The following is a 9460-nucleotide window of genomic DNA, read 5'->3' as shown; positions in this document are numbered from 1 at the left end:
AAAATAGCACCAACGGTACAGTAATCTGTCCAGAATAGAATTTTCTGTCCTCGTCTTACGTACCAATATCGCTGGACGTTAGCGGTCATTGGTGAAAAACTCCTCGGTCATATCTTTTACCACTTGAAAACAACCATTTGCTGGACCACATCATGCATATGACGGGCAGGCAGCACAAGTAGTCAGAAATTTTACGGCGATTATATTTAATCACTATGAATTCGCTATTTTCTGTAGAAGGCGCCACTCACAAGGCAGCGGCACAAACGACACAGTCTCGGGATCAACAATTGTCGCGCATACGTACGGCTTAGCGCGCTTATCATGCCTTCGCAATACAGGATAAAAACCTCCTGCATGACGTGTCACTACAAATTTAGCAATACTCAACTATTATTTTAAGTGCACACGCATTACTCAATCATTTCCCGGTTCAACATAGGAGAATTCGGTCATGCAAATATGGCTCACATAAGTTTGACATTTAAATTTCAACTCTACATTTTGCTTACGTTTCTGCCTTGTATTCTGAGCCAACGGTGCAGCAAAAACGTGCGGTAAGTAAAACTACTCAAAACCTCTATTCTTTTAGTTGAAATATTTAACACTATACGTAGAACACCGTACATTCGGACTTCAGAGACCTCAAAAACAGAACAGAAAACCTGTGCCTCTCACCGAAATGTGACTTTCTCGTACTCGACAACATCATGTGAATTGGCTTATAACACAACTTCTGAAATGGGTTGCTGCGAGGGATACGTCGAGCAAAATGGAGAATGCATTTCGTTGTGTAAAGACGGTTGCCCCAATGGTCGTTGCACCGCTCCAAATATATGTACTTGCAACCCAGGATTCGTCAAAATTAACAACGAATGTACTCCTGAATGTTCTGACTGCAGTGATGGAGCATGCGTCGCACCAAATCAGTGCATTTGCAACGATGGGTTTGAAAAAGATGCCAACGGAGTTTGTGTTCCGAAGTGTGAGAATATCTGCGTCGGAGGTACCTGCAACAGGCTTCGTGAGTGTGTTTGTCCCGATGGTTATTTTTTCAACCCGTTGCTGTTGAAGTTCGGCATTGAGAACGGTACAGTGTGTACTACAGTCTGTGAACGGTCGTGTAGAAACGGGTACTGTCTAGGGAAAAATCGGTGTCAATGCTTTCCAGGATATCAACAATCTAAACTGGACCCGTACGACTGCCTTCCAGTTTGTGATTCGAACTATGTGAACTGTTCCAACGGTAACTGTGTAGCACCTAACAAGTGCATTTGTCACAAAGGGTACAGATTGGATACAAACGGATGTACTCCAATTTGTTCCCAAAACTGTCTAAATGGAGTTTGTGTAGCTCCTGAACAGTGTGTTTGTAATACTGGCTACAAGAAAGATTCTCTATCTGGGAATGAATGTGCTCCGTCGTGTTATCCTTCGTGCACCAATGGAATGTGCGTCAGTCCAGGTGTTTGCCAATGTTTTCCCGGATTTCAAAAATCTTTAACGCCATCTTACATATGTGATCCTATTTGTGATAAGAAGATCGTAAACTGCGACAACGGAAGTTGCATTGGACCAAATCGTTGTAAATGTAATCCCGGATTCGTGTTTCATGAAAATCGATGCATTCCACGGTGCTCTCCCGAGTGTGTCAACGGAATTTGTGTAGAACCAAACAAATGTTCCTGCAAAAGTGGCTACACATCAAACTCTGAAGCGCACATCTGTGTACCGTCGTGCAACCTTTCCTGCATAAATGCAAATTGCATCGCTCCAAACAGATGTAAATGTCACCGTGGATTTGTAAAATCGTTTAATAACACCTCGCTCTGTGTACCCGTTTGTAATCCGAATTACGTTAACTGTTCTAAGGGCATTTGTGTAGCTCCTAACAAGTGCATTTGTAACAAGGGGTACAGATTGGACACAAACCGATGTGCTCCAATTTGTTCCAAAAACTGCATTAACGGAGTTTGTATAACTCCTGAACAATGTTCTTGTAATTCCGGGTATAAAAAAGATCCCTCTGTGCTTAGCACTGACGCGCATATCTGCATACCATCGTGCATCCCTTCCTGCGTAAATGGAGATTGCATCGCACCAAATATATGCAAGTGTCACCCCGGATTTGAGCAGTCCTCTGGTAACGCCTCACTCTGCGAACCCGTTTGTGATCCGAATTACGTAAACTGTTCCAACGGCAATTGTGTAGCCCCTAATATGTGTATTTGCCACAAAGGATATAGATTGGACACGGATGAATGCGCTCCTATTTGTACTCAGAAATGTCTCAATGGAAATTGTGTAGCTCCTGAACAATGTGCTTGTAATACCGGTTATAGAAAAGATCCCTCTGCAGGGAACCAGTGTGTTCCGTCGTGCAATCCTCCGTGCACCAATGGGATATGTACCAGCCCAGGTGTCTGTCAGTGTTTTCCCGGATTTCAGGAATCTTCTTCATCATCCTTCAAATGTAATCCCATTTGCGATAAGAAGGTCCTAAACTGTAATAAAGGTACTTGCATTGGACCAAACCATTGTAAATGTAATCCCGGATTCGTGTTTCATAATAATCGGTGTGTTCCAAGTTGCACTCACGAGTGCGTCAACGGAATTTGTGTTGAACCGAACAGATGCTCCTGCAAAAGTGGTTACAAACCAAGCTCCGATACACACATCTGCGTACCAATATGCATCCCTTCCTGCGTAAATGGCGATTGTATCACTCCAAATCGATGTAAATGTCACCCTGGATTTGAGAACTCCTCTAGTAATGCCTCACTCTGCGAACCCCTTTGTGATCCGAAAGTAGCTAACTGCGACTTTGGAACCTGCATCGAACCAAACCGATGCAAATGCGACCCAGGTTACACTTTCAGCGGCAACCGCTGCGTTCCCCAATGCGATCCCGGATGTTCGAACGGCTTTTGTTCAGCTCCTAACGAGTGCGTTTGCGAGATAGGCTTCACTAGTAGTCCAAACAAACCAAACACTTGCGTTCCGGTATGCGAACCACCCTGTCAAAATGCATCCTGCGTAGCCCCAAACGAGTGTCGATGTTGGAACGGTTACCAACCATCCCTTCAGGATCCCGCCACTAATTGTGAGCCGATATGCGATCCAACGTACATCAACACAACCCACGGACATTGTATCGCTCCGAATGTACTGCAGTGTGTAGCAGACTTCTACCTGGAGCAACTTCTCGACAGCAATCTTCTCGGTTGTACTCCGCGCTGCTCTCCGGAGTGCGTCAATGCTGAATGTGTCCAGAACAACGACTGTAAGTGTCAACCCGGGTTTAAACCTTCCCCGCTAGCATCAAATATCTGTGATCCGATTTGTGAACCATCTTGCCAGAACTCAACCTGCATTGGACCTAACGATTGTGCCTGCTGGGAAGGTTACCAGCCTAATCTGGAAGAACCTGAAAGCTGTCTACCGATTTGTGACCCGGCAGTTGTGAACTGCACCTTCGGTGATTGCATAGCAATCAACGAATGCAGCTGTCTTGAAGGATACCAGCTAATAACCCCAGACGATGGTGCTGTTCAAGTTTGCGGGCCCATCTGCGTCTCATCCTGTCCTAACGGTATTTGTTTAGCACCAAATGTTTGCGCATGCCTTCCGGGATTCAGTGAAAACACTCTGAATGAATGCGAACCGGTTTGTGAGGAACCTTGCACTAACGGAGACTGCACCGCACCGAATACATGTGCCTGTTATGCAGGGTTTGTTCCGCTTAATTCAACCGTTTGTGAACCGTTCTGCAATCCGTCTGTGGTAAATTGTACCTTTGGCGACTGCGTTTCACCCAACGGCTGCCAATGCCTGGAAGGATATGAATTAATCGATACTGAACAGGTAGAAAGATGTGAACCGGTTTGTATCGATTTGCCTGAAAACGGTTGGTGCGTGAAACCTGGAATATTTGCTTGCTTGGATGGTTATCTACGAACGGATAACGACACATGCATGCCTCAGTGTGATCAACCGTGTGGCAATGGAAGCTGTATTTCACCCAACTATTGTCAGTGTGATGAAGGATACGAACAGAATAATGAAACGATCGGAGGAAGCTGTTTTTCGATCTGCGAAATGTATTGTGAGAGTACGAACGGAACTTGCGAAGACGGTTTGTGTCTTTGTGCTGAAGGATTTGGGACTCTAAATAGTCCATACTACTGTAGTCCAGTTTGTGCGAACTGTAGCAATGGGATTTGTGAGGCTCCAGACGCTTGCAGCTGCCTGGAGGGCTACGAGTGGAACAATGAAGCTACCGGCTGTCAGCCAATTTGCGAAAGCTGCGATGATGGGTGCTGCGCGAATCTGGCATGGAATTATTCTAGAATATGGCGTCAATTGAAGCCCGAATGGATGGTGCCGGCAGCACTAATTCTAGCAGCGATTCTCGTAACTGCACTCACAGCGTACAGGAAGATGTTAACCAGGAAGAAGATATTCGAAGAAGAGAGCGATATTTGGAAATACTGGTAATGTGTTTACCATCAATTCTCATATTTTACACTATTTCAGATTCAGTGTTTGAAAACGCAATCAATTACTACGATTTGTGGCGTACCGGATAGCCCCACATTGTTTGGATTGAAATATAATTTAAATAACATTGAATATTGACATAATTTCCTACAAAACGTGAAAAAAAATATTTGAGCATTTATTGCGACATTTGCCCCTATTTAGACTACCCCGATTTACACGATTATCACAGTCGAATCTCGCACACGATTTCGCTCAAAGAATATGAAGTGAAAAAGAAGGGGAAGAAGGAAAAAGAAGTCAAACTCATTAGAAGATCAAACTAAAAGCCACTTTAGTGTAAGATTTACAGTGCAAAATGCCGTACGTTGCATTAAATGATTATCACAGTAGTCTAAATAGTCATAAAAGGAGCAATATATAGTCATAACTTTTTATCATACAAACATAAGATAACGATAGATAGGTGTTAGTGCTCTTGCGAAAATTCCAACGCACCAGTGGCAGTTTAATGTATAAATGTGAGTGTTATATAGCGAAGACCCGAACAAATTATGTCAGTGCTAGTGTATCTAGATTGCATTTATAATAACCATTAGTAACAAACTAGTTGCATCTGACAGAGTTAAGGCCTCCCCATACGCGTACGAACATGTCGCACAAAAATGTTGCTGTATTCGTGCTCGGCCAACAAGCTCAGCGGTATGTGAGTGTCACGAACTAAGCTAGCAAAAAGAGTTGCTGACTCGGTGCTGGACCGGAAGGACCCGCCAACATTTTGTTCACTTCCAACCCAACATAACCCAGCTTTACGTTGCGTTAAGGTCCCCATACACCTAAGCATATGTTGGGTTGGGAATGAATAATTTATGGCGAGCATGTTCGTACCTGCATGGGGGCCTTTAGAGGTACATTCAGGCGTTTTGGTAGAACATTCCGGATATGCCTGTTTTGGCGAATGTAGATTATCACATCAAATAAGTGTTTTTTCACCAAAATTATAAAAAATTAGGTTAAGTATCCCCGATTCGCTCTCAGTTGGGCATAGGCGAGCCACGCGCGGGGGTACCGTCAAACGGAGCTAGTTTGGATATTTTCCCTGTATATTTGAACTTCAAATGGCAAGATTTTTTAAGCCATACGTTTTCACTGCGTTAAATTAACTCATATGTATCGTCAACATTCTAAATACATTCATAGGACATTTTCACCATGCAATATTACCTTTAAGGGCATTTTTAGAATGACAAGTAAAATAGAGGTTTATTTGCATCAGACTTTCAACATGCGCCATATCAAATTTTCATCCGATAAAAACTTTTTATTTCTACGGGAATTGATATTTGATGATTAGTTAACTCATTTCACTATATTATAGTAAATTAAACTTTCAAAATCTTGTTAACATTTGTTTGAAAATAGAGAACCTTGAAATTATTATCGCACAAATTGCATTTTTTCTATTTTGCGCCGAAAAAAATTTTTTTTTTGGTAGGGTTTATTTCTAATTCCCGTCGTAGTTAGGAAAGTCACTCTTTTTTTCGTCATTTCTTAGGTGGATTTAATGAACACTCCAAAAGCTCTGCTGCTGATTTGACTAACACACTTACCTTCCGATCCGTGCCCTTTGAATTCACTAAAAAGCGATTAATAAAGCATTTGGTTGAAATTACGCAACTGACTTTATATCTTAAACTCGTCGTACCGTTTTAAAATCCGTCCATCAAAATTTTTCAACGTCCTAACTAAAAATCAGAATAATGTTTACGAAGCTAGCGCGCATGTATTTGTGTAGGACACCATGACAAATGTTATTCTGCAAAATTTCTGTAGGTTATGCAAGTTTTTCCGGTTGCAGAATTACAATAATGCGTTGCGTGAGTTATTTTCATTTTATGAATGACGGAAATTGAAACGATTAGTCGACATTTTCTTCTTCATCGCACGAAAAAACGTTGGAAATTTAGCTGCTAGGAATTATTTTATAAAAAGAAGCATTTAAATAGATCTCAGCTCACTTTGATTGATCACGTATGATAGACAACAAACTAAAATATTAGGGAATAACTAGTTTTACATTGTGTGTCATACAAATGCTGATATTTTTAATAATTTGTGTTGGATAGGACGGGAATAGGCAATTACGACGAAGCAGCAACATACCCTACTTTGGCTTACGCTTTCAACCTGTTTTGCCTATCTCCAAAGTGTTTCGATAGATAAAGAAAAATAAGCCATCAATGTAACCGATCTAGCGCCCCATCAGAGCCGAAGAAATAACGGTTTTTAATTTTCAACCCCAAGTGGTGAATGACGCTCTGGGTTAAACCCACTCTAACAAAATTTCAACCCTGATTCAATTTACACTGAATAGCTTACGCAGGAATGCATAGAGTTCACTGTTGAAAATTCAAAATAAAACATTAGTTTCCAGTTTAATTTATTTGCAATGAAACAGAACTCGCTTAACAGAGGATAAATCAGCTGTTTGACCGCTGTTCGAGAACAATTTTTCGAAAGAGATTATGACGTATAATAGCTAGAGCTGGGATGGTTAATTAACAATATTGAAAAGATTGAAATTATCAAACGTTGCTACAAAACAAGCATAGTTTATGCATGTCCAAAGTAGCCCCCGGAATCAAAAGTAACCCCGTACGACGGTAATAATAGAATCCAATAGATTTTACTGTTGCTTTGAAACTTTCAGTTCGTTTAGTATACTACCCAACGAATCTATGCCTATATAGTGTTATTAAATGTTAAATATACATGCAGCATTTAGTATATCATAAAATAACACAACTGGAGCAGACGTTAACAAAAACAAGGTGAATGAGAACCATAGAGCCTAACCCATCTTAGCATAAAGAAGCGCGAGGGCAGGTGAAAGTTTCCAGCAGTTTTGCTGAGAAGTGCCAGAATTTTATAATAATAATAAAAATAAAAATAATACACAAACTTAAATGCAATTATTTTAAACACAAAGTACCACATATAACTATCGTCTTCGAGAGAGCCGTCTTTTAAAAGTATCGATGGAGATGCTGCAAGTGGTCAACTCGTTGCAGTGCTGCGCTCAAACTGCAGATTCGATCATTTGTTGTAGTTTCAAGCAATCAAGTACGGTTGTTATAGATAGGTCTATCTTAACGTTGTCAGCATAAAACAAGCAGCATCCAGTTGGTAAGACTATAGAGCAGTCCTCGACAAAATTGACAGCCCTGCATGGAGGGGAATATAAAACGCCCTTAGTGCATACAGTTTTACTCCCGGTAGTATTTTTTTTCTGGCAGCCCATGGACATGACTACTGAACTGCTGACAGTGTTTGTCTTTCTCAGTTTTCTACCCCTCAAAACAATTTATTCATGAATCGCAGTGCTGAATGATTTCTCGACTAAACTGTCAGTCCATTTTCTTGCTCTTGACTGATATTTTAGATCTCTAAGTTTAGTCTTTTAAACTGCCGGCTTTTTAAAATCAACCAAAACCTGGCTGGAGAAAATTAATTACTTACTTTAGAGCAATGTTTAGGTTTCGTGTAATTTCGTTTGCATTTTTCGGCAGTTCAAAATGAATGAATGAATGATTCACATTTGATTTCATTCACAATTGTCGAAAATGAATGAACAAAAACACGAACGCTCGAATCGTTGGTTTCAGGTTGGCAATGCTGAGTTCACTACATCAGTACTAGAAACAACAGTATTTCGCGTCAATTCAGGCGTATTGCATAAATTGAATATGAGATTACTTAGCACTGCTGAAGATTGCTATAGCACTGCTGCTCGTTGATGAATAATGTAAAAAAGTAAAAGTCCTAAATTGCTTCCTTGAGGAACTCTTGGCAGATTGCAAAACAATTCCGATTCTTCTGGACCGATTTTGACGTATATACTATGGCCGGTAAGGTTAGACCTCTACCATCTTCTTGTGAATGCAGAAGAAACTGCAAGCTTCTCCATCCGATTCAGCAATATTTCGTGATCGACACGGTCGAATGCGGCTTTTAAATCTCTATAGACACATTCCAAGCGCATCTATCCCATGAGAGCAAATTTTGAAAGTAGTAATATTAAAAATATTTGTATGTAGTATGTTCAAACATACTATAAAGCTTACAAAAATCCTGAATTGTCATATTGTTTATTGACAATTCATGCTAAAATGCACCTTGCAAGTGGGAGGTTAACAATATAGATTTTTTCATCATTTAGGCAAGGCTGCAATTAATTCGGTGTCAATAGTTTTAAGCCAAAATAATTTAAAACTGTATATCGTCAAAACATGTTTCATTACTAGGGTAACATTTTGTTCATACAGAGTTTTTTGAAAAATGAAAGCATTTTCCAGATAAGCGGCCTTTAAAAACAGGTACTTTTATAATGGTGTCCCGTAACGAAAATTTTGCATTTATTTCCATATACCAGAGAATTTAAATCAGAATTTTTTGAAACTATGGATTTTCTTTAATCATATATGTACAATCGAAATCGCGCTGTGCTTGACTTTTGATAAGCATTTCTATGTAAAATAAAATAGGTGCTTCAAAATGGTGTCCCGTAACGTTTTGTTTAACGCAAAAAGTAATTGAATGAAAAAGCACTTATCACATCATGTTTCAACTAATCTTTATCGAAGATAACAAATCTATTATTTTGATGACCGAATGCAAGTAAATATGTATTTACTATAAGTATGTATAAATATGATTACAATATAATAATATATTGTAATAATAGGAAATATGCGGTAAAGACGGGCACCTCAAGATTAAAATTCAATATCTACACAAGTATCTCTGTTTGATACAGCCATACTACTACTAAATTTTGTTCAAAACTTATACTTTAACATCAAAAACATTACCTAGTAATCATATTTTTTGGACATTGTACAGAAAAACGGACACATTATATGAAAGGTGAACACCGCAAAAAAGGTGTGATGCCTGATGA

At 39.9% G+C, this 9460-nt stretch overlaps 1 protein-coding gene across 1 annotated transcript; it reads left to right on the top strand.

The window, feature by feature from the left end:
• Positions 1-462: 462 nt before the first annotated feature.
• LOC128736582 (fibrillin-1-like) lies at positions 463-4497 on the top strand. Its single transcript, XM_053831069.1, has 2 exons — positions 463-557; positions 618-4497. The coding sequence occupies exons 1-2, from the start codon at positions 463-465 to the stop codon at positions 4495-4497; spliced, it is 3975 nt and encodes a 1324-aa protein (XP_053687044.1).
• Positions 4498-9460: the final 4963 nt, after the last annotated feature.

This window comes from Sabethes cyaneus, chromosome 2, assembly GCF_943734655.1.
Source record: "Sabethes cyaneus chromosome 2, idSabCyanKW18_F2, whole genome shotgun sequence".
NCBI lineage: Eukaryota > Metazoa > Arthropoda > Insecta > Diptera > Culicidae > Sabethes > Sabethes cyaneus.
This window is presented reverse-complemented; position numbering and strand designations above follow the sequence as displayed.